This window comes from Arachis ipaensis, chromosome B3 (assembly GCF_059453495.1).
Source record: "Arachis ipaensis isolate K30076 ecotype BB chromosome B3, ASM5945349v1, whole genome shotgun sequence".
Taxonomy (NCBI): Eukaryota; Viridiplantae; Streptophyta; class Magnoliopsida; order Fabales; family Fabaceae; genus Arachis; species Arachis ipaensis.
Window position 1 is genome coordinate 20,562,846 of NC_142438.1, and position 27,004 is coordinate 20,589,849.

At 34.5% G+C, this 27,004-nt stretch overlaps 1 protein-coding gene across 1 annotated transcript; it reads left to right on the top strand.

Moving 5' to 3' along the window:
• The first annotated feature begins 3,536 nt into the window (after positions 1-3,536).
• On the top strand, positions 3,537-4,006 carry LOC107632659 (uncharacterized). The gene is made up of 2 exons (XM_016336329.1): positions 3,537-3,857; positions 4,001-4,006. Exons 1-2 carry the CDS (start codon positions 3,537-3,539, stop codon positions 4,004-4,006), a joined length of 327 nt encoding a protein of 108 aa, XP_016191815.1.
• Positions 4,007-27,004: the final 22,998 nt, after the last annotated feature.

The following is a 27,004-nucleotide window of genomic DNA, read 5'->3' on the forward strand; positions in this document are numbered from 1 at the left end:
TTATGAAGAGTAATATTAAAAATTGATTTTTTTTTCAATTAATATATATTAGTTAATTTGGTTAAAAATAATTTTTATTAAATTTTACATCTTAAATCATAAATTCTTAACTCTAAATTCTAATGTATATATAAATCTAAACTCTATAGTTAGCTAATATTGACTAAGTAAAAATTAATTGTTTATATTATTTTTTGAAAAATATTAGATGTCAAATATTTTTTATTAATATTAGCTAATATTTTGAGTTAATAATTTATTTTTATATTATTAAAATTTAAAATTTAAAATTTAATATTAAAATATATTTATTGGTCAAATATTGACAAAGAAAAAATTGTTACTTATATAATATTACTCTAAAATTTTACACTTATGTATATATTTACTACTGTATATATTACACCTGTATAACATATTTAATTAAGAGAAAATATAAGGAATTAATTTTAGTTAATTAATATTAATTAATTTTAGAATTTATAATTTAAAATTTAAAATTAAAGAGTTATGATTTAGAATCTATAATTTAACAAAAAAATAATTGATGTTGGTCGAAAAAATGTGGTTAATAAATCACTTATGCTCTATTAAAGGGTTACATAAGAGCGCTTTTTCCCCTATCTAAGCATAAGATCAGAGCGTAATTAGCAATACGTAATGATGAAAACTGAATAGTACAAATATAATAAAATGTTATAATAACTTATATAATATTTGCATTGTCTCCTTGTTTGGCGTCCAGAGAACATGTATATCCAAGTATTGAACATTTTTTTTCTTCTCTTCACTGGAATTAAAAAAACCAATTTTATTTTGAGTGGGGACGCTTTGCAAATAATAAAATACGAAAGTTGTTGTATAAAGCTAATTAATTTTATATATGCCTGGTTTTTAATAGTGTTTCGTGTCTGGGGAGAGAGGTCATCAACAGTATTATCTAGATTCTAGATAGGAAATATATTAGTTCTAAATCTTAGTTGCGTTGCGGGAAGATAGATAACGATAGTGCGTCACCGTATCTATAGAAATGTTATCAAACTTAGGTCTTAATTAATATTATTTTAATTAATTAATTAATTATATTATAGATATTTGAATTTGACACATTGATGACAGCATTATGCATAATTGCTGCTGCATTTGGTAATTACTTGGCGCAAAATGAAAAGATTATTGATGTTGACTAAACTGTGGTTGTTATGTGAATGTGTTGTTGTATGGTGTCCAAAACTCCAACGAACTTTGAATCCTTCATGGTTTCGTACTTTCGTTTCATTCATGTGTTCTTCTTCCAAATAAGAGAATTTTATTTTTATATTTTTGTAATTTTTATTAGAATTTTATTATTAATATAAAACAGTTTTATACGACGTAATATTATATCAGTAATAATACGTTTTTTTATATTGACCGTAATCATTTAAAAAAAATAAATATAATTAAATTATTATATAAAATATTTTATAATCTCAAAATTAAATTATTTTATAATACATTAAGAAAGTTTCATGTTGAAGCACGATTTGTATGAACGAATTTTTAATTGATACACAGTTTATAACGTGAGGACTAGAATAACAGGATTGGAGAAATAGTTCCAAATTATTTGGTGGACTTTAATTTGATTGATTTATTTTTTATTTTATATATATTAAAATTATTATCAAAATTAATGATCAACATATTTATATATAAATATTATTTAATTTAATTTTAATATATATTTTTTATTAATAATTAATTTTAGTGTATCTATCATTATTATTTGAGAAAGTATGATATCGATCGGGCATGCAAATGGTGTAGAATAACATAAGGCTGCGTTATGCGCCTGTTGTCGGTGGTTGTGCTAAGGTATGTGGATGAAGAGAGATGTATGACACGTGGTTCAAGATTTGGTTTTGTTTGCTTTGCTGGCGTGTATTTGGCATCGTGGTGTGGCATAACTACACGCCCATGAGCAAAGTCTCGACTCTCGAATACTCGAATAGTTTTTAAAGTAGTTTTTGTTTTGAGATATTGAGACAGAGGTCGAGAGACTAATATTTAGTATTATGTTTGTTGATTCAAAGATTGGTATTAAAATTTTTGTTTTTATTTTTAAAATTTTAGCATTTTTAAAAAATGAGGACACATGGGACTAAATTTTTTAGAGATAGAAACTAAAATTTTAATAATATTTTATATCTAAAATACCCTTATTTCAATTAATTAATTCCAATTTTATTCTTTGTGCAAATTAAATTAGGTAGCATTTGTTTGCGAGACAAAGACCAATGCAAGAGACAAAGATAGAGAGACAGAAACCAAGAGATAGAGACAGAAATAAGTATTAGTATTGTGTTTGGTGTAAAAGTGTACAAGACTGATTTATGTCTCAGTATCCTATTTGGTTTGAAATAAAAAATGGAGACTAAATATTTAAAATTACTAAAATGCTCTTAATTTTAATAATAAACCCTAACCCCCAAATACAATTTCATTTTCATCAGCATCCAACCCTAACCCCTTTTTTCGTCTCCTCTACCCTTTCTCCTCTCCTCTGCCGTGAACGAACCGTGGAGCCTGACCCGCCGCCGGTAGCACCTCCAAGGGTCGGAACCACGACGGCGCCTCTCTAGTTCTCCTTGGTTCATCTTCGTGACCCCAGTTGTCACCCTCGGTTTGTGACGCTGCTGCTGTATCTACGCTGGTGGGTGTGCGTCGCCACCATTTCGGAGCTGTGCTTTCGGTCTCCGCTGTTTCTCTGTTAACGGAGCTGGTATGTTCTTTCAATTAACCTTATTTGCTTGTTAATTTTGTGAAGTTCAAGAGGGATTTTTTATTACCCCATTTTCTGATTTGTGAAACCCTCACCTTCTGATTTGTCCTCATGTTGATGAGAATGTTTAAATTCCTCGTTGGATGATTTGAGATTTGCTCTGATTTGCTTAAAATTGCTGATTTGTGCTTCTTCAAATGTTAAAAATTTCTGAAGTTGTTATATCCGAATTCTTATTTGCCCTCATTTGCAGATTTATGAATTCTGTGTCATCTTTTTTAAAGATTTTGGAATGTGTGATTGCGGATTGCTGATTCCATTGTTTGTGTATCATATAATTTTTTTCAGCTTATTTGTGCTTGTTAATTGCTAATTTGTAAATCTGTGATTGCTATTTTTTTTAAATTTATTTATGATGATTAATGTATAGAAAATCAAAGAAGATGATTTGAGAACTGTTTATCATAATTATGTTCCTGTTGTCACTCTTTTTTGTTAGCAAAATTAGTACTCTTGGGAATGTATTTTTACTACTGTCTAACATATTAGGAGTGTGAAAATTTATTGGAAAAGTTAGAGGCACCAACATTTGATTTTAAATACGACAAAGAATCTCTTCTTTGGAGATGTCTTGAATTGGAAAATGTGTTTTGATTAGATTCATTGGTGCATTTTATTTCGACTAGTTGATTCATTCTTGTCTTGTGTTACTATTTGTTGTTAACCTGGTAAATAATTTTTGTTTACTGTTAAATGTATAGCCTGGTTAACAATGACTTCCACAAGTAGAAGATCTACAAGTGATTTGTACGGCAGCGGCAACGTAACGGGAGAACGTTTTTGTGAATGTGGTTTAAGAGCATCGTTACAAGTTTCGAATAGCATGACCAACCCGGGTAGAAAGTATTATGTGTGTCCTGCAAGGCGATGTGGATGGTTTAGATGGGCAGGTTCAAGTATTCAACATTCTGACGTTGGAGATGATCGCTCTTGTCAACCGAATTCTAATTTGAAGACGAGCGAACGAGTGGAAAAACTTCATACTGATGTTGTATATCTGAAATTGTTAGCATTCCTTCAACTTCTTGTTTCTGTAATCTGTGTTGTCTTGGTCATTTTATTTTTGTGTAAGTTGTAGTATGACCTTTGAACTCAAATAGGCAAATGAGAAATTGTAATAACTAGATTGAGAATATGTTTCAGTATTTTTTATTGTTAATTATAAAATGAGTACAGGTTTAACATCTCTTCTTCTCTTTGTCACTATAGTCCTTTTTACTTCACTACTGCTCTCACTTTATATTTTCTTTTTGTTATTAAATACCGTATAAGAGAAATCATATTATACACATTATGTTACATTAAAATAAATAGATATGAAGCTAAGGCAGAATGGTGTGACGATGAGTGGCATTAGAAGTTAGAACACAAGAAGAAAGAAGAAAAAATGGGTCCAAAAGTGCAATGACAAAAAAGAGGGGGTGCTTACAATGTGGTTGAGAGTGAGAGTGAGTGGCACAGTTTCCACAGAGACACCAACTCAGAACGAGTGTGACATATTGTCTCATGTGCTGCATTTGTTGATGTTTTAAAAGTGAATAAATTTTTATTTAATAAGGTTAACAAGAAACTACCATTTTATGTAAATAAATTATTATTTATCTTATTTTACCACAACTTCTTGAATAATAGAGATAATGACATTCTCATCTTAAACCAATATTTAAAGAGTGAATGAGAAATAAGCTTTTTTCTTCCATAATATGATTTGAAAAGGCTTGTTCTTGGTGTTGTGATCCTGTAATAATTGAGACACATGATATGAATGTTAAATGCATAAGTTGTTGATAGTGGTAAGTGTGAAATAAAGTAGATATAGTTGTGACTTAAAAAAATAACAAAAGCAAAGACTAGAAGAAGAACTGCATTATTGAGAACCACAAATTATTTGATGACCAAAAACTAAGATAATTGTCATTAACATGATCATGACCATAGATATTGTACTTAGTAAACAATTCCTACTCAAGCGACGAAAATAAAGGCCATACCACAATACCAATTAAATTGTACAAAGAACCTACACCTATTCTGAACAGAGCAAAATAAAGGCGTTACCAAAATATCTATCCAAATGCATACCAAATATAAGTTTGTACATTATACCATCTTAAACATAACCATCTCACAAAATCCTAAAACCCCATAGTGAAAAACTTAATACCCTAAGCCAAACTTAATACCCTTAACCAACAGTCAACTTCATATAATGGAATGCACAAGGCCAATCATCTGTGAATCTGACAAGCCCTAGAAGTGTGCATACACATTAGGACTCTCAGCAAACTTCAAAATCGCTCTCACCACCTCGTCATCACCGAACCCAAGCTGTGTGAGCTTCTCGCCAACCTTCCACCTCTCGTTCACACCAACAATGGCATCAGCTATCAGTTGGGCATTCTTTCTTTAGTCAGCCGAAGATTGCTGAATATTGTCGGTCATCCTCTCCAGTACATCAAGTTGTTTTCTCTTCCTCCCGTATCGCCTTGTGCTTCCTTCACTTGCACCGGCTTCAGAATGTGATGCTTGTCCTTGCATTGCTGGCCCTCTGTCGTTGTCTGGATGTGGAGACATCTCAGACTCATCAAATTTAACTGCAGTGTCTTCTGTCTCTTCGTTAACCTGTTCTTCCGCATCAAAGCCACTAACTGCCGCTGTTCCCGTGGCTCTATCCCTCCCAAATATACCCTCCAGCCGGTGAAATAGAGGAAATGGCTTGCCAGGACTGTAGAACTTGGTTAGATGTACCTGTGAAAATATAAACCAAATTTAACAAATTTTTGATGAAGTTCCTAATGAAAAACTAGTTACAATAATGAAATTCCGAATAATTTCATAATATACAGGAAAAATGATACTAAAGCATATTATGAAACTCCTGAAACAATACATGAGAAGATTATGCAACTTTTAATATCAATGAATATATATATATATATATATATAAAATACTAGAAGGGAAAAATATGGACCACAAATTCAGATGGAATAATACATAAAAGAGCATATATTGAAAGAAAGTTGAGTTAATAAACTCTGCCTCTATGAAAAAGACATAAAATAGATGAATGGCTGAGGCTTGTATAGATTATAGAGCATGTTCCATTGTTAGTGAGAAAGCAAGAAGAGAAGGAGACTGCTCTTGCCAACACCAGAGTCACCAATCAATAACACCTAATACGAGTAATCAAAGTTGTTATTCCCTACTTTTGAACCTGAACCCGTTTTTCTCTTTTCTTTTTTACCCTTTCCAAATTCAATTAAAACTCCAATAATAAGAGCATGATTGTTGATGTCACTTTCACATAATAAAGAAAAGGGGTCAAAGTAATTAACTTCTATACTAGAAGAATACTAGCATAATTATTGATCATAGATTGAATTATTAAAGTATTATTCAACTAGACTTGTTCAAGAGGTGCAAAGTGGCTCAAACTCAATAAAAATATGAATCACACTCATCTTCAACCATGCATCAAGGACATCTTTGTTGTCAACCTCGACATATTGTTTCTCATGGTTCCAACCGAATCCAGTACATCCAAGCATGTCAGCGGCGTACTGATACTTCTCCTTCAACCGCTTGTGCTTATTCTTGCAGTGCTTCACGGTCAGTGTACAACCGGGGAAGGCCTCCAGCATATTCAGAGCCAGTTTCTCGAATGTTCCGGGTTTAAACTGCCCACAATCAGCCCTCTGACCGTCTACTACAAACTCCTCCATGAAGCCAACAAAAGCGTTAGTCTCTTCATCACTCCACATGCGCTTATTCTCCATTTTTACCTACCAAAATTAAGATAATCAAAACTGTGCATAAATTATCTAAATTACAATTAATTAACATAAAACAAGTAGTTGCCATTGCAAATGAAACAGCAAAAAATAACACAAATAGTAAAAATAATAAAACAGGTCATTACCATTACAAATGAAACAGCAAAAAATAACACAAATAGTAAAAATAATAAAACAGGTAGTTGCCATTACAAATAATAATAAAACAGCAAACAAGATCACAAATAGGTAGTTGCCATTACAAATGAAGATGTGTTATTACAATGTTTCCCATCTCAATAAGTCATACAAATTAAAATGCGGCCATTACAACAATACTCAATTGATTACGGTATTTTTTACATTACTCTTGCAACACTACTCCATACGACTTGTACGCCACTCTTCATATATCTTTATTGCTATGTTGTCACGCCAGTGAGTCCACTTGTTCGTGTTTTCAACCACATCAATCATTCCATCCTGTTCTTCATCTCCAAAAGGCATAAATTCATCCAATATGCTACCTTCCTCCTCCAGCTCCATTTTCATACTCTTTTGAATGAAATTTTGTAGCAAACAACAGGAAATAATTATCTGAGATTGTGTCTTTAGAGGGTAAAAGCTAGGGCTTCTTAAGATGGACCACCTCTTCTTCAGCAAACCAAAGCATCGCTCAATGATATTCCTTGCGGAAGAATGAACCCTATTAAAATATTCTTGGTAATTGCGCGGAGCACGTGCTCCTTGGGCCCACTCTCTTACATGATATCGAGTGCCTCTATACGGTGCGAGAAACTCCGGACCATTTGTGTAACCAGTATAAACTAAATAGTAATTACCTATAGACAAGTAATGCAAACAAGGTAAGACGTTGGCTATCATGAACTCAAGCTAATTGTATAGGCTTAACTCCAAAGATGGCATCATTACCGTCGGGTATCTTAAGGCTATTACGATGAGTTATTGCATCTCGAAGTACCCGTGAATCAGACGCCGATCCCTCCCATCCACTGAGTACATAGACAAAACCCATCTCCCAGTTACAAACTCCTAAGACATTGGTGCAGATTTTACCCTTTCTTGTTCGGTATCTTGCCTTTTCAGACTCGGGGACTGTCACTGGTGCACGGAATTATGATCACACTTTTCACAACTCCGGTTCAACTAACCAGCAAGTGCACTGGGTCGTCCAAGTAATAAAATCTTACGCGAGTAAGGGTCGATCCCACAGAGATTGTTGGCTTGAAGCAAGCTATGGTTATCCTGTAAATCTTAGTCAAGCGAATTTAAATGGTTATGACGTTTTGATAATTAAAAGATAAATAAAACATAAAATAAAATAAAGATACTTATGTAATTCCTTGGTGGGAGTTTCAGATAAGTGTTTGGAGATGCTTTGTTGCTTCTGAACCTCTGCTTTCCTATTGTCTTCATCCAATCATGCGTGCTCCCTTCCATGGCAAGCTGTATGATCCTCTCAGTGAAAATAGTCCAAGTACGGTTTTTGCACGGCTAATCAACTGCCGGATTTCTCGTCTCAGATGAAAAATACCAGGTACAGCTACCGCACGGCTAATCATCTGTCGGTTCTCACTTGTGTCGGAATAGGATCTCTCTATCATTTTGCACACTGTCACTGTGCCCAACATTCGCGAGTTTGAAACTCGTCACAGTCATCCCTTCCCAGATCCTACTCAGAATACCACAGATAAAGTTTAGACTTTCCAGATCTCAGGAATGCTGCCAATTGGTTCTAGCCTCTACCACGAAGGTTCTAATCTCACGGACTCGGTCCGTGGATTAGAGACCCAAGAGATTATACTCTGGCTGTCGTCCAATGATTACGTTAAACATCATGTAGACTGCTTGTGGTTGTCAGGCACGCGGATCTTGGCTAAGCGAGTAACGAAGATAGTGGGTGATTGTCACAGGTCACCCCTTCATTTTGACTTAACTGAATTAAGTACGAGAGTATATCTTGGAGAAGAAGTAAGCGTGAATTGAAAGAGAAACAATAGTACTTGCATTAACTCATGAAGAACAGCAGAGCTCCACACCTTAATCTATGAGGTGTAGAAACTCCACCGTTGAAAAATACATAAGAGAAAAAGGTCTAGGCATGGTCGAATGGCCAGCCTCCCTAAAGTGATCCAAAAGTCCAAAGATCCTTTGATTACAATAGTAAAAAGTGCTATTTATACTAAACTAGTTACTAAGGATTACAGAAAATAAGTAACTAAGTGCAGATAGTGCAGAAATCCACTTCTGGAGCCTACTTGGTGTGTGCTTGGCCTGATCATTGAGCTTTACATGTGCATAGGCCTTTTCTAGAGTTAAACGCCAACTTGGATGCCAGTTTGGGCATTTAACTCCAGTTCTGGTGCTAGTTCCGGCATTTTACGCCGAAAAGGGTCTCTGGCTGGCGTTTAGACGCCAGTTTGGGCCATCAAATCTCGGACAAAGTATGGACTATTATATATTTCTGGAAAGTCCAAGGTGTCTACTTTCCAACGCAATTGAGAGCGTGCCAATTGGGCTTCTGTAGCTCCAGAAAATCCACTTCGAGTGCAGGAGGGTCAGAATCCAACAGCATCTGCGGTCTTTTCTCAGCCTTTGAATCAGACTTTTACTCAGGTCCCTCAATTTCAGCCAGAAAATACCTGAAATTATAGAAAAATATACAAACTCATAGTAAAGTCCAGAAATGTGATTTTTGCATAAAAACTAATAAAAATATAATAAAAAGTAACTAAAACATACTAGAAACTATGTAAAAACAATGCCAAAAAGCGTATAAATTATCCGCTCATCACAATACCAAACTTAAATTATTGCTTGTCCCCAAGAAACTAAAAATAAAATAGGATAAAAAGAAGAGAAAATACAATAAATTTCAAAAATATCAATGAATATTAGTTTTAATTAGATGAGCGGGACTGATAGCTTTTTGCCTCTAAACAGTTTTGGCATCTCACTTTACCCTTTGAAGTTCAGAATGATTGGCATCCATAGGAACTCAGAATTCAGATAGTGTTATTGATTCTCCTAGTTTAGTATGTTGATTCTTGAACACAGCTACTTTATGAGTCTTGGCCGTGACCCTAAGCATTTTGTTTTCCAGTATTACCACCGGATACATAAATGTCACAGACACATAATTGGGTGAACCTTTTTAGATTGTGACTCAGCTTTGCTAGAGTCCCCAGAGTTCTTAAGCGCACTCTTTTTGCTTTGGACCACGACTTTAACCGCTCAGTATCAAGCTTTTCACTTGACACCTTCACGCCACAAGCACATGGTTAGGGACAGCTTGATTTAGCCGCTTAGGCCAGGATTTTATTCCTTTGGGCCCTCCTATCCATTAATGCTCAAAGCCTTGGATCCTTTTTACCCTTGCCTTTTAGTTTAAAGGGTTATTGGCTTTTTCTGCTTGCTTTTTCTTTTTCTTTCTTTTTCTTTATTTTTTGCCCTTTTTTTTCACAAGCTTTGTGTTTTTCGCTGCTTTTTCTTGCTTCAAGAATCAATTTTATGATTTTTCAGATTATCAATAATATTTCTCTTTTTTCATTATTCTTTCAAGAGCCAACAATTTTAACATTCATAAACTTCACTATAAAAAATATGCACTGTTCAAGCATTCATTCAGAAAACAAAAAGTATTGCCACCACATCAAAATAATTAAACTATTTTCAAGATAGAATTCGAAATTTATGTACTTCTTTTTCTTTTTCAGAAAATATTTTTCATGTAAGAAAGGTGAAGGATTCATAGAACATTCATAGCTTTAAGACATAGACACTTAAACACTGATGATCATGTAATAAAGACAAAAATATAGACACAACATAAAGCATAAAAACCAAAAACAGAAAAAATAAGAACAAGAAAATTAAAGAACAGGTCCACCTTAGTGATGGCGGCTAGCTCTTCCTCTTGAAGATCCTATGGAGTGCTTTAGCTCCTCTATGTCTCTTCGTTGCCTTTGTTGCTCCTCCCTCATGGCTCTTTGGTCCTCTCTGATTTCATGGAGGGTAATGGAGTGCTCTTGGTGCTCCATCCGTAGTTGCTCCATGTTGAAACTCAAATCTCCTAAAGAGGTGTTGATTTTCTCCCAATAGCTTTGTGGAGGAAAGTGTATCCCTTGAGGCATCTCAGGGATTTCTTGATGAGGAATTTCCTCATGCTCTTGTTGAGGTCCATGAGCGGCCTCTCTTGTTTGCTCCATCCTCTTTTTAGTGATGGGCTTGTCCTCTTCAGTGAGGATGTCTTCCTCTATGATAATTCTGGCTGAATTGCATAGGTTACAGATGAGATGAGGGAAGGCTAACCTTGCCCAAGTGGAGGGCTTGTCAGCCACCTTGTATAGTTCTAGAGGTATGATCTCATGAACTTCTACTTCCTCTCTATTCATGATACTATGGATCATGATAGCCCGGTTCACTATAACTTCAGACCGGTTGCTAGTAGGAATGATAGAGCGTTGGATGAACTCTAACCATCCTCTAGCCACAGGCTTGAGGTCAAGCCTTCTCAGTTGAACCGGCTTACCTTTGGAGTCTCTCTTCCATTGAGCTCCTTCCACACAGATGTCCATGAGGACTTGGTCCAACCTTTGATCAAAGTTGACCCTTCTAGTGAAAGGATGAGGATCTCCTTGCATCATTGGCAAGTTGAATGCCAACCTCACGGTTTTCGGATTGAAATCCAAGTATTTTTCTCGAACCATTGTGAGCCAATTCTTTGGGTTTGGGTTCATACTTTGATTATGGTTCTTAATGATCCATGCATTAGCATAGAACTCTTGAACCATTAAGATTCCGACTTGTTGGATGGGGTTGGTGAGAGCTTCCCAACCTCTTCTCCGAACCTCACATCGGATCTCCGAATATTCACTCTTTTTGAGCATGAAGGGGACTTCGGGGATCACCCTTTTCTTGGCCACAACTTCATAGAAGTGGTCTTGATGGACCTTTGAGATGAATCTCTCCATCTTCCATGACTCAGAGGTGGAAGCAACTGCCTTCCCTTTCCTTTTTCTAGAGGTTTCTCTGGCCTTAGGTGCCATTAATGGTTATGGAAAAACAAAAAGCATAGCTTTTTCCCACACCAAACTTAAAAGGTTTGCTCCTTCTCGAGCAAAAGAAGAAAGAAAGGAGAGAAGAAGAAGAAATGGAGGAGATAGAGGGGTGTTTTGAATTCGGCCAGGGGGGTTTAAGTGTTTATGATGTGTGAAATTGAAGGTGGTAAGGAGAGGTATTTATAGGGTAAGAGAGAGAGGGAATTTGTGTAAGAAAGGGTTGGGTTTGGGAGGGAAATATTTTGAATTTGAATGGTAGGGTAGGTGGGGTTTTATGATGGGTTTTTGGGGAATAGTGGATGGATGTGAGTGGTGAAGAGATTATGGAGAAGAGGGTAGGACTTGATAGGTAAATGGTATTTGGGGAATAGGTATTGATGTGATTGGTCAAGGGTATTTGGGGAAGAGTGTTATGGAAAGGTGTGAAGAGGAGAGAGAGTGAGTTGGGGTAGGTGGGGATCCTGTGGGGTCTACAGATCCTGAGGTGTCAAGGAATTCTGCTCCCTGCACCATTCTAGCATTTAAACACCCTCTGTGTGCCATTTCTGGCGTTTATTGCCAACTTTGCTGCCTTTCCTGGCATTAAACGCCAGGCTGATGCCCCTTTCTGGTATTTAACGCCAGCCAGACACCCTTTTCTGGCGTTAAATGCCAGTCTGTCTGCCAACTATGGCGTTTAACGCCAGCCAGACACCCTTTTCTGGCGTTAAACGCCAGTCTATCTGCCAATTCTGGCGTTTAATGCCCAGAATGCTGCCAGATTGGGCGTTAAACTCCCATTCTGCTATCCTTACTGGCGTTTAAACGCCAGTAAGCTTGTCCTCCAGGGTGTGCTGTATTTTATGCTATTTTTGATTCTGCTTTAATTCTGCAGCTATTTTTATGACTTCACATGATAATCAACCTAAAGAAAACATAAAATAACAATGAAAAATGAAATGAAAAAGTAATTAACATAGATAAATAAGATTGGGTTACCTCCCAATAAGCGCTTCTTTAAAGTCAATAGCTTGACAGTGAGCTCTTAGAGAGCTTCACAGAGACTCAGAGCTTAATTGTGACTTTCCAACACCAAACTTAGAGTTTGAATGTGGGGGTTCTGCTTGACTCTGTATAGAGAGAATAGGATGAAGCTTTTCATGCTTCTTCTCCATGTTTACAAAAGAAGATCCTTGAGCCTTAAACACAAGGTAGTCTTCATTCAATTGAAGGACTAACTTTCCTCTGTCCACATCAATCACATCCCTTGCTGTGGCTAGGAAGGGTCTTCCAAGGATGATGGATTCAACCTCATCCTTCCCAGTGTCTAGGATTATGAAGTCAGCAGGGATGTAAAAGCCTTCAACCTTCACTAAGACATTCTCTACAAGTCCATAAGCCTGTTTCATTGATTTGTCTGCCATCTCTAATGAGATTCTTGCAGCTTGTACCTCAAAGATTCCTAGTTTCTCCATTACAGACAGTGGCATGAGGTTTATACCTGACCCCAGGTCACATAGAGCTTTCTCAAAGGTCATGGTGCCTATGGTACAAGGTATTAAGAATCTTTCGGGATCCAATTTCTTCTGAGGTAATTTCTGCTGAACCAAGGCATTCAATTCATTGATGAGCAATGGAGGTTCATCCTCCCAAGTTTCATTACCAAATAACTTGGCATTCAACTTCATGATTGCTCCTAGATACCGAGCAACTTGCTCTTTAACAATATCTTCATCCTCTTCAGAGGAAGAATACTCATCAGAGCTCATGAATGGCAACAGTAAGTTCAGTAGAATCTCTATGGTCTCTGTATGAGTCTCACATTCCTTTGGTTCCTTATTAGGAAACTCCTTATTGGTCAGCGGACGTCCGGCAAGGTTTTCGTCACTGGAAATCACTGCCTTTTTACTCTCTCCAAGTTCGGCCACTTTGGATATATTGATAGCCTCGCACTCTCTTTTGGGATTCTCTTCTGTATTGCTTGGGAGAGTACTAGGAGGGATTTCAGTAACTCTTTTACTCAGCTGACCCACTTGTGCTTCTAAATTTCTGATGGAGGACCTTGTTTCAGTCATGAAACTGAGAATGGTCTTAGATAGATCAGAGACTATGGTTGCTAAGTCAGAGAGGCTCTACATAGAATTCTCTGTCTGTTGCTGAGAAGTTGATGGAAAAGGCTTGCTATTGCCAAACCTATTTCTCCCACCATTATTATTATTGAAGCCTTGTTGAGGCTTCTGTTGATCATTCCATAAGAAATTTAGATGATTTCTCCATGAAAGATTATAGGTGTTTCCATAGGATTCTCCCATGTAATTCACCTCTTCCATTGCAGGATTCTCAGAGTCATAAGCTTCTCCTTCAGAGGAGGCTTCTTTAGTACTGCCGGATGCAGCTTGCATTCCAGTCAGATTCTGAGAAATCATATTGACTTGCTGAGTTAATATTTTATTCTGAGCCAATATTGCATTCAGAGTATCAATCTCAAGAACTCCTTTCTTCCGAGTCATCCCATTATTCACAGGATTTCTTTCAGAAGTATACATGAACTGGTTATTTGCAACCATTTCAATGAGTTCCTGGGCTTCTGCAGGTGTTTTCTTCAGATGAAGAGATCCACCAGCAGAGTGGTCCAATGACATCTTGGACAATTCAGATAGACCATCATAGAATATACATAAGATGCTCCATTCTGAAAGCATGTCAGAAGGACACCTTCTGATCAATTGCTTGTATCTTTCCCAAGCTTTATAGAGGGACTCACCTTCCTTCTGTCTGAAGGTTTGGACTTCCACTCTAAGCTTGCTCAACTTTTGAGGTGGAAAGAATTTGGCCAAGAAAGCCTTGACCATCTTTTCCCAAGAGTTCAGGCTTTCTTTAGGTTGTGAGTCTAACCATATCCTAGCTCTGTCTCTTACAGTAAAGGGTAAAGGGGAAAAGTAGAAGTCTGTAGACCTCGGGATTAACCCTATTGATCTTAACAGTGTCACAGATTTGCAAGAATTCAGCTAAGAACTGATGAAAATCTTCCAATGAAAGTCCATGAAACTTGCAATTCTACTGCATTAGAGAAACTAATTGAGGTTTAAGCTCAAAGTTGTTTGCTCCAATTGTAGGAATTGAGATGCTTCTTCCATAGAAGTCGGAAGTTGGTGTAGTAAAGTCACCAAGCACCTTCCTTTCATCTCCACTGTTGTTGTTGGGTTCAGCTGCCATGTCCACTTCTTTTTCGAAATTTTCCGTAAGGTCCTCTCCGGAGTGTTGTACTTTAGCTTCTCTTAGCTTCCTCTTCAGAGTCCTTTCAGGTTCAGGATCAGCTTCAACAAAAATGTCCTTATCATTGTTCCTACTCATATGAAAAAGAAGAGAACAAAGAGAATAGTGGAATCCTCTATGTCACAGTATAGAGATTCCTTTATGTGAGGATAAGAATAGAAGAATAGAAGAATGAGAAGAGCGAGAGGAGATGAGTAATTCGAACAGAGAAGAGAGAGAGGGGTTCGAATTATGAGTAGAAGAGAAGTGTTAGTAATTAAATAAATAAATAGAAAGAGAAGAGAGAGAGAGAGAGAGAGTATTCGAATATTAATTAAAAGAAAAGAAAAATGTTTTTGTTTTTATTTTAATTATAAGTTAGAATTCGAATTTTAAGAAAAGAAATAAAAGCAAATTGAAAACTAAATAAATTAATTAATTAAAAAGATTTTTGAAAAATTTGTTAGTTAGTTTTTGAAATTAATGAGAGAGAAAAGTAGTTAGGTGGTTTTGAAAAAGATAAGAGATAGTAAACTTTTTTTTAAAATTAAAACAAACAAATCAAGTAATTAGTTGAAAATGTTTGAAAGTCAAATTTTTGAAAAGATAAGAAGTTAGAAAAAAATTTTTAAATTTTGCAAAAGATATGATTGAAATTTATTTTGAAAAAGAAATTTAAAAAGATTTAATTTTTAAGATTAAAGTTGATGACTTGACTAACAAGAAACTAAAAGATATGATTCTAGAATTTGAAAGTTGAACCTTTCTTAACAAGAAAGTAGAAAACTTGAAATTTTTGAATTAAAACATTAATTATTAGTAAATTTTTCAAAAATGTGAAATAAAAATACGAAAAAGATTTTGAAAAATTTTAAGAATGAAATTCGAAAAAAATGAAAAAGTATTGATTTTGAAAAAGATTTGAAAAGATAAAGTTTTAAATTGAAATTTTGACTTGACTAACAAGAAACAACTAAATTTTAAAAATTTTTGACCAAGTCAACTCAAAATTTTGAAAATTATGAGAAGAATAAGGAAAAGATATTTTTTTTTACTTTTGAATTTTTAATGAGGAGAGAGAAAAACAACAAAATGAAACAAAATATAAAAATTTAAGATCAAAACAAATAATGCATGCAAGAACACTTTGAATGTCAAGATGAACATCAAGAACACTTTGAAGATCATGATGAACATCAAGAACATATTTTTGAAAATTTTTAAGAAAAGAAAGACATGCAAGACACCAAACTTAAGAACTTTTGCACTAGGGACACTAACAATTCGAAAATGCATATGAAAAAAAAAAGAAAATACATAAAACAAGAAAAATTAAAGATCAAACAAGGAAAATCATCAAGAACAACTTGAAGATCAAAGAAGAACACAATGCATGAATTTTCGAAAATCTAAGAAAAATTAAAAACATGCAGTTGACACCAAACTTAAAATTTGACACAAGACTTAAATAAGAAACACTAATTTTTTTTGGGTTTTATGATTTTATTAATTTTTTTTGTATATTTTTCGAAAAATTTTTGGAAATAGAAAATAAAGAAATTCAAAATTTTTAATAAGAATTCCAGGATTCATGCAATGTTAGTCTAAAGCTTCGGTCCAAAAGAATTAGACATGGCCAAATGGCCAGCCAAGCTTTAGCATAGCAAATACAGACATGTCCTTTCTACAATGAAAAGTGGAAACCTCAGTCCAAAAGATTAGACATGGCTTAACAGCCAGCCAGGCTTCAACATATCTCATGAAGCTCTAGAATTCATTCTTAAAAATTTTTATAAATTTTTTGAAAACTAAATTTTTTTGTTTTTTCGAAAATAAAAATAAAAAGCTTAATCATAAAATAAAATTACCCAATCTAAGCAACAAGATGAGCCGTCAGTTGTTTAAACTCGAACAATCTCCGGCAACAGCGCCAAAAACTTGGTGCACAGAATTGTGGTCACACTTTTCACAACTCTGGTACAACTAACCAGCAAGTGCACTGGGTCATCCAAGTAATAAAATCTTACGCAAGTAAGAGTCGATCCCACAGAGATTGCCGGCTTGAAGCAAGCTATGGTTATCCTGTAAATCTTAGTCAGGCGGATTTAAATGGTTATGAGGTTTTGATAATTAAAAGATAAATAAAACATAAAATAAAATAAAGATACTTATGTAATTCATTGGTGGGAGTTTCAGATAAGCGTTTGGAGATGCTTTGTTGCTTCTGAACCTCTGCTTTCCTATTGTCTTCATCCAATCATGCGTGCTCCCTTCCATGGCAAGCTGTATGATCCTCTCAGTGAAAATGGTCCAATTACGATTTCTGCACGGCTAATCAACTGTCGAATTTCTCGTCTCGGATGAAAAATACCAGGTACAGCTACCGCACGGCTAATCATCTTCGGTTCTCACTTGTGTTGGAATAGGATCTCTCTATCCTTTTGCACACTGTCACTGCGCCCAACATTCGCGAGTTTGAAACTCGTCACAGTCATCCCTTCCCAGATCCTACTCGGAATACCACAGACAAGGTTTAGACTTTCCAGATCTCAGGAATGCTGCCAATTGGTTCTAGTCTCTACCACGAAGGTTCTAATCTCACGGACTCGGTCCATGAATTAGAGACCCAAGAGATTATACTCTGGCTGTCGTCCAATGACTACGTTGAACATCATGTAGACCGCTTGTGGTTGTCAGGCACGCGGATCTTGGCTAAGCAAGTAACGAAGATAGTGGGTGATTGTCACGGGTCACCCCTTCATTCTGACTTAACTGAATTAAGTACGAGAGTATATCTTGGAGAAGAAGTAAGTGTGAATTGAAAGAGAAACAATAGTACTTGCATTAACTCATGAAGAACAGCAGAGCTCCGCACCTTAATCTATAAGGTGTAGAAACTCCACCGTTGGAAAATACATAAGAGAAAAAGGTCTAGGCATGGCCGAATGGCCAGCCTCCCTAAAGTGATCCAAAAGTCCAAAGATTCTTTGATTACAATAGTAAAAAATGCTATTTATACTAAACTAGTTACTAAGGATTACAGAAAATAAGTAACTAAGTGCAGATAGTGCAGAAATCCACTTCCGGGGCCCACTTGGTGTGTGTTTGGGCTGAGCATTGAGCTTTACTCGTGCATAGGCCTTTTCTAGAGTTAAACGCCAGCTTGGATGCCAGTTTGGGCGTTTAACTCTAGTTCTGGTGCCAGTTCCGGCGTTTTACGCCAGAAAAGGGTCTCTGACTGGCGTTTAGATGCCGGTTTGGGCCATCAAATCTCGAGTGAAGGAGGGTCAAAATCCAACAGCATATGCAGTCATTTCTCAGCCTCTGAATCAGACTTTTGCTTAGGTCCCTCAATTTCAGCCAGAAAATACCTGAAATTACAGAAAAATACACAAACTCATAGTAAAGTCCAGAAATGTGATTTTTGCATAAAAACTAATAAAAATATAATAAAAAGTAACTAAAACATACTAAAAACTATGTAAAAACAATGCCAAAAAGCGTATAAATTATCCGCTCATCATAATAGAGTATGTATATAAAGAGAGTATGATATAATAATTAAGGTAGCGTTTGTTTGCAGAGAGTATGTATATAAAAATTGTTTGTTTTGTGTTAGATTTGGAGTGGAAGATAAGAATGAGATCAACTGACCATGTTTTAATTAATAAAAAAATATACTTCTTAATTAATTAATAATTTCTACAAAAGGTTTGAATTAACGAAAGAGCTGCTGCCATACACTTCATTTCAACTATTAATGCGCCAATAAAAAATGTGATATAACAATAATAATAATAATTGTATTTGAGCTACAACTACAAGTTTAACATATAAATAGAGTATGATATAAATCGAATTGATCCTGTACTGAACAAAACTGCTGCTGTAGTGCTGTATGAAATTATCAAATATGTCAAAATTATAGTTTATGAAGTTTAGGCTTATCCCTCACTCTTTTAATTTGCCAGTATATTTGATATCATCTCAGCTTTCTTGGCAGTCACTAAAGATGGCAATAGGTAGAATAAGGTGAGTTTTGACCCAACTTGACTATACCCTACACACTTTTAAACAAATCTCAATATCCACCCAAGACATCTTGCAGGTCCTAAATGCAAAATCCTCACACCTTATGAACCAAGATAGAACTTAAGCAACACCAGCACTAAAAGGCAAATCTCTATCAATGGAAAATTATGGCTAGTATTTCTTGATTTGCAAACTGATCATGCATTGATGATTCTTAATAATTGCGGAGCAAGATTGGATTTTAAATCAGTACATCTCATTATTATTTTGCATCAGAATACTATTATTTTGGCCTATGCCATAGAAGGCAAACTTCCAAACATAAAGTACAATATAATATTTTAATACACAGAGGCTAAGGAGACGCAGATACTTATTATTCTCACAGTGGAAGTCTCATAGAACTCTGGTGTTGTAGGAACCACAATAAGGGCATTTGTGGTAACGCCAGTGGAAGGGAGCTACTCCTTGTTTCTATTGAAGTTTACTTCTCAATTTTAAGTTAGTTTCAAGCAAATCAAAGTCTACCAAAAGCTGGAGTGCCACTACTCTTTAAACTTCAACTAACCTAACAAATTCCTCTTTAATACGATTTTAGAGATCACAGTGAGTGCGCTGGTTATATCCACAACAATCATAGGTTTCACAAAACAATTTACACATTCTAACATCAAACAGACATAAATTAGGCAAACAGAACATCCCAGATTTCAGAATCAAAAGATGTATAAGAATGAAAACCAAAATAACCAAGCATGACCAAAACCAAATCATAAGAAGCACATCACAAACAAAATTAAAGAAACAAGACATGAAAATGTATACGCATCTATACATCAGAACAAAGAACCAAATCGAAATGAAGAGAGAAAAACCCAGATTCTTTCTATGCATCTAGTTGAACAACAAACAAAATCCACGGAGCATAACTTGCAACATAAAAAATTGGCCCAAACCAGTAATGAAATTTGACCCCAACTAACCTAGGTTACACAAACTGTGATGACAACAACGAGGTCTGATGAACTCGACAGCAACAGCGGAGACTCTCTCAACTGGGTTCCTCGTACGTTATCTTGTGAAGGAGCAAATGAAGACATGAGAACTTGCGGCCTAGGAAGAGGAACTTCAACTGCGACTCACTTATCTTGCGGTGGTTACGACGGCGGCGACGACGGGGCTGTGCTGACACTGGCAACGTAGAGGCTGGAACCCACACTTTGAAGCACGAATAAGAAGATGGAGTGAGGGGCTGCTCACACTGAAGCCCTAATCTGATTTCAAGAAAGGGTAAAGTTTGCAGTAGTTAATTGCAATAGGGGTATTTTAGGTACAAAAATATTATTAAAGTTTCTGTCTCTGTCTTTAAAAATCTCAGTCTTTAGTGTTCCTACTTTTTGGAGGTACTGAAATACTGAAATTTTTGAGACAGAGACACAAATTTAAGTGCCAGTCTCTACCTCAACAAACATAATACTGAGTTCTTGTCCCCCAGTCTCAGTTCCAGTCTCCGCAAACAAACACTACCTTAGAGTTTTATTCTTGTTTTAATTTATGTCTCCCATTTTGTACCAAACAGAATACTGAGATTTATTTCAATCTCTGTCTCTTAGTCTCTGTCTCTCAATCTCAATCTTTCCGTCTTTGTCTCTCCAACAAACACTACCTAAATATTTTAATAATTAGTTTTGGTAATATTTATTTTTTATTTAAAATAAATGAGTAGATAGAAATGTTCTTCAAGCGCATATTGAACGTGCTTTAGAAGTATGAGCATTTTTCTTCTTTTAGAAAAATAATAGTGCTATGATACTATGTGTGTAGAGATAGATCTTTATGCCAAGAGAGGAGAGAGTCATGAGCAAGGTTGTCAAACTTGGGAGTCTAGGTAAATTCATGGAGCTGAGCTAGACTCGACTCGTAGATTCGTACGAGCTTACCTATTATAATTTTTTTGTAAAAAATATATATATCGTGTATAATATATATTTACTCAAATATAGGCATCAAATTTAACAACTTCAACATCAAAATACATAATAAATTAACACAATATATACTACAATTATAACAAGTACTCTAGGACACACATTCAAATCCTTCACAAGTATGCATCTAGGTCAACATAAAACACAGTCACACAATTAAAGCTTCATATAACACAACCAAAAAAAAAAAAAAAACAAAACAACAATTAAATGTTCTAATAAACTAAAAGTCTAAAACTGAAATCCTCCAATATCTTCATCTTCCATGGCATCAACATCATCATCTTCACCATCTTCATCAGAAACATCATTTCGTTCAAGTTCATGTTCGACACGACCAACAGAATCATCATCATTCACATGTTCATGTTCTTCCTCCATTAAATCATCATCATTCACATGTTCTTCCTCCCTGTCCCTGAACCAACATTCTCAAACATTTTGTATTTTTGTCTCTAAGATGCCTTTGTGCCTAAATAGAACTACCCTAAACTACATTAAAGATTAAGAGATTTAAGAAGAAATTTGATTCTAACACACACTAACAAATAAGAAGTAATAACTACAAATTCCAAAATGCAGCAATTCATAACAGATTAAACTCACACTAACAAGTAACAACTACCAAATGCATCAATTGATTCAATTCAGTAACTAATTTTTTTTTAAACATACCTGAAGGCTGAATCTGAATGGCTAAATGGAGTAGGCTCAGCTGACACTGGCGTTGTTGTGCTATGCTGTGCAGACAAGGGACGGGTTGAGGACACGACGAGCGATGAAAGCACGATGACCGGCAGAGGACACGATGACCGACGGAAGCGTGGCGGATGGCAGAGGCTCCATGAGTTTGCGTTCTTCGATGCAGAATAGGGAGTGAGAGAGTGAGAGTGTGTCGAGCTGGATGAGAGAGCGAGAGTGAAAGAACGGTGGTTTGGGAAACGGAGAACGGCAGCAAGGGATCGGGGACGACGAAATGCGAAGACGAAGAGGGCTTGGAGAAGAGAGTGAGTGCGAGCAAAGTGAGGGGTTTAGCCATTTAGGGTTGGTGGGTTACATTGCTGCCTTTCTCTTTTTTTTTTAGGCCTAAAACGGCGCCATTTTAGCGAAAAAGGCCAACCAAAGCAAACTTGGTGACTCACGAATAAACTCGCGAGTTTGACCGAATTTATCCGAGTCTACCCAAAAATGAATTTGTGTTCAAATTAACTCGATTTTACTATTTAAACTCGTAAATTTGTACGAATTTACGAGTTAACTCGCGAGTTTGACAACAATGGCCATGAGGCTGAAATTGTCTAAACACAATAAACAGATTCATTAGCATCACTACAAATAGTTATATGGATTAGTATTACTGACAAACAAAATTAATTATTGAACTATCTTTGGCCAAAAAATAATTATTGCGATATGTTGAGTCTGAAAACAATTTTATAATTATTTGGTTGTATAATGTATTGATCGATTGATTAATGGCTTAACTTAATATATTATAAAATTTCAATTTTAAAATTGATTTAAATAATACTTATTTGGTGTCAAATTAAAAGAAATTATTATTATCAAAAATAGAAAAAAACATATAACAATAATAATAATAATAATTACGGACAGTAAGTAATGGGTAGTTGAACATATTGCTTTAATTGAAACATATTTAAAAATAATAAAACATTATAAACAAAATTTGAAGAGCACTTGAAAAAGGTAACTGTTGGCTATAATAGAAAATAAATCACGTTATTAATGATGACTCAACTAACTGCAAAGGCTAGCTAAAAATTTGTTTTCGATATAAAAAGAACAACAAGGTTTTAAGCAAAAATAAGGAGAACAATTCAAAAATAAGTTAGTGTCTTTCTTCTTCATTTTGATTTGTATTTGATATTCTATTTTTGAGTTTTTCTAGTACTAAAAAAAAATATATGATCGTTTAAAAAAATATTTTGAAAAAAAACTTATGAGTGATAAGTCATAAATTAAAAAGAAAACACAATACAAATTCAATTTGTTTCAGTCTTGTTTTGTTTTAGAGAGTTTGTTTGGTCGCGAATTAGTTTATGAAGCACGATGTAGTGCTTCAAAATTTGTTATATAAAACACAAAAATTTAATTACAATAAATATAGAATTTGAATTTATCTCCACGCCATATTGTAAGACAGTCTGTTGTTAACAGTTGTATGTCTAGATAAAAGCTGATAAAATATGTTCACTATATTACGTCAAAATAGTCCTTAACTCCATTTGTATAAATCCTAATCCCCAAAATCCACAAAGACATTAACCCATCTTGTTGAGTAGTGTTATATTGGTGCATCATATCCTTCTCAACTCCCATTAATATTTTTGTATTGTTTGGTTCATAAATTCTTGATCCAATGTCATCATTTTTGAACTTTTCACCATAATAAAAAACAAATATCATTGGATAATTCTCCATCTACAAATAAAAAACGATAACAGTCAATTACACAAAGCACTCTTTTTTTGTTAGCTTTATTTTTGTAAACAATTTATTTATTATTCAGCAACAAATTCCAAAACCCCAATCACTGTTTTAATTTATAAAGAACACCATCTCAACAAACTCTGTTCTTTAGATAAACTAAACAAAACAAGAATTCCATCTATCTGTCTAAATTTGTATTCGATCATGTCAAAACATAGCATCCAAATTTTTCAACCAAGAAAACATGCAAAACCTTGCAAAATCCTAGCAACAACTATACCTAGCACAAAAATCTTAACCCAAAATCAACCAACATTCAACTCTAACCCCCTCCAACTACACATTCATATATACCAAAAAAAAAAAAACCAAAAAAAAGGAAAGAAAAATTGGTGCAATAAGGGTTAGTACCTCTCTCTCAGAGACAGCGCCTACCACGACGGCACAAAAGTGGCCTAGAGACCCAGACCAACAAGAGCAATTGCACTCTGTGCAGCGTCGCCGATGATTGCTTCCTCTGTGCTTTTAGCGATCGGAGCTTCTTCGTCTTCTCTTTGTGTTTGGTGACTTTTTGTTTCTTTTGAGTGAAATGAGAAGACCACGGTGGTGCAACGAACGGTGCCTTAGAGACCGAAATGACCAAGTGCAGTCGCGATCTGTTATGCGTCGCCAATGATTTCTTCTTCTACCCATTAAACGACCAGAGCTTCTTAGTCTTTTCTTTTGTGTTTTGTTTGTTTTGAGTGAAAGGAGAAGAGTGGTGAATAATAGGAGCTGTAATAAAATGGAGATGAAGAGTAATAGGGGCAGTAATAAAATAGGAAATGGCGTTGTTTTTAACCAAAATGCCCTAAACTACAAAATGGCGTCGTATTTATTACTATTGAGTTGTCACTTAATGCTACACATAGAAAATTATTAACGGAATGGATTAAATATTTGACGAAAGGACAAACGAAATTAATGTTAAATCTTTAGGAGATTAATTTGATTAAAAAAATTATTTGAAAACAAAAATGTCGATCGAACAATCTTTTGGACAATTTGACCGTTAACCCATTTATATAAAGGGTATAACAATTTAAACAAGAGCAATGTTATATAACTAACTAAATTTATTATTTTTTACTAATATTTTGTTAACAAAAATATTTTTATACTAATTTTTAAATTTTAAACCCTTTATCTTAAATCTTAATAATATAACGATAAAGTATTGACTTAAAATATTAATTAATATTGATCAAAAGTATTAGTCTCTAATATATTTTTTTAAACAAAAAATATTAGTCACACAACCATTTATATAATTTTGTATGGGCTGTTTGCTAAAATTTTGTTTTCGTCATTACAATACTCACACACCTAATTATTAAGCTTTATTCTAGTTTTAGCTGGAATTGGAACTTAATGCAGCTTTTTAAAAAGTTGTCAAATCTATCATCTGAACTAAACCTAAGCTCTATAGTGATGAGATTTAATAACCATTTCATGCAACCATTTATATAATTTTGCACGAACACTTTGATAACTTCTTTTAATTATTACACTACTGGGTATCCGCTCACTCACACTCGGTGACGGAGTTAGACCATTTTTAAAGTAGGGGCAAAATAATATAGTAGTAAAATATAATAAAAAATATTAATAATAATATATTTAAATATTTAAATTTTGAAGTATATTGATTAGTTAAATTTTTAATAAATAAATATAATTAACATATCTAGAAATATTTTAATTTAATTTTTTATTTTAATATTTTAATAATATTACATGAGTAGTATATTTATTATTAATACTAGTGCTTAGTCAAATATCTAATATCTTTTAAATTATATTTTTATTGATTATTTTTATATGATACAAAAAAAGAATAATAATTCAATAACTAAAAAATTTATAGAGAGTATAACTCGAATGAACTAATTTAAAATTTTCACTATTTTTTATTTCAGTGTTTGAATTTTTACTAAAATTATGTGAGAGAAGAACAAAAAACTTATGAGAAAAATAAAAATTCAAATCAAACAACCACAATTTTTTTATATATAGGTATATATAAAATATCTTTTTTTTTTCTATCAAGCAAAGATTCAATTAATTTTTCGATATTTAATTGTAAAATTGACATTTTATAATGTTTTGGTAAAAAAGATTTGACGAAAATAATATTAAATGTATAAACAAAATTAAATTAAACAAAACAATAAAAAGTAAATAAATCATATATATTATAAAAAATATTAAATACTAATAATCTCATTTATGTTTAAAAAGTTAAATTTAATTTTAGGTAATTAAATAATTAGATTATCATTAGTTATTATTTGTTTTAAATTTATATAATACAATAATTTTTATCATTGTATTAATATTTAATAATATAAATGTTTGATTAATTTTTTTTGAAGTGTAGAGACAAATAAATTATTATAACAGAGACAATTATCTATATACATATTTGTTATTAGTTTTTTAAAAACTCAATGGGAAAATTGCCACACTAGAACACTTTTTAATTTTAATATGGAGAGGAAAATGGAATAGGATCGCGTTATCGAGAACATGCATGCTTTACCTGCATGTAGTGTCAGGAATGAACTAATCGGACGGAGCGAGTTGAGTGAAGGTAATCTGACGGTCCGATTTAAGGGAAATAAATCAGACCGTCTGATTTGTGAAATCCTCGCCACGTCTCGTGCATGCGTTTCTCCCCACAACGGTGCCTCTTATATCAACATGTCTCTTCCTACACCAACTCACTCACTCCGAAGTCACTTTCACCTTGAACCCCCACCAGCAATCCCATTCTCTCTTCTTCTTCTTCTTCAGCAACTCCAGAACTCCTTCTTCTTCTACTTGTATGAAAAAAAATTACAATGCCAAAGAAACAAAAATGTAAAGATATTGATCGTTGGTAGCGCAGAATTACACTTCGCACTAATGAATCAGCAAGTGCACTGTATCGTCCAAGTAATACCTGAGTGAGTCAGGGTCGATCCCATGAAGATTGTGATTTGAAGCAAGCTATGGTTATCTTGTAGATCTTAGTTAGGCGGATAAAAGATTTGTTTTTTTGTTTAATTCGCATGAAAATAAAATAAATAAAACGTTACTCAGTTGATGGTGAATGCAATGATATGAAGATGGTTAAGGCTTGGAGATGCTTTGTTCTTCTGGATCAATCTGGTCTTATTGTCTTCTTCAACTGTGAATGGTTTCTTCTATGGCAGGTTGTATGTGATCAACGCCTTTCTTAAGGGATCGCCAATACTCCTCCAGATCTGAACCCCAGGGTTAGTGAGGATCCAGTCTGATTGAGGGTGAAGCTCCTGCAGTTCATTCTCATTAGTGATCCTACTCAAAATGCCACATACAAGGTCGAATCTTCTGAATCAGAGAATGCTGCACCTTTGGTTCTAGCCTCTACCACAAAGACTCTAATCTCTCCATACCTCGACTGAACTGGTGTCTCGAGAAGTCCCCAACGAAGTTGTGGAATAGCCGTCTAAGAGATGTATGACTAAGCTAGTGGTTCATCATTGTCCGATGAAAGACTCACTCTGAACCCATGTAGAATGAGACAACCTTGTGCCGGTTCAACGCATTCATGA

What these genes read in the sequence shown, in the direction of transcription:
- LOC107632659 (XM_016336329.1), top strand. Translation starts at nt 3,537, where the DNA reads ATGACTTCCACAAGTAGAAGATCTACAAGTGATTTGTACGGCAGCGGC.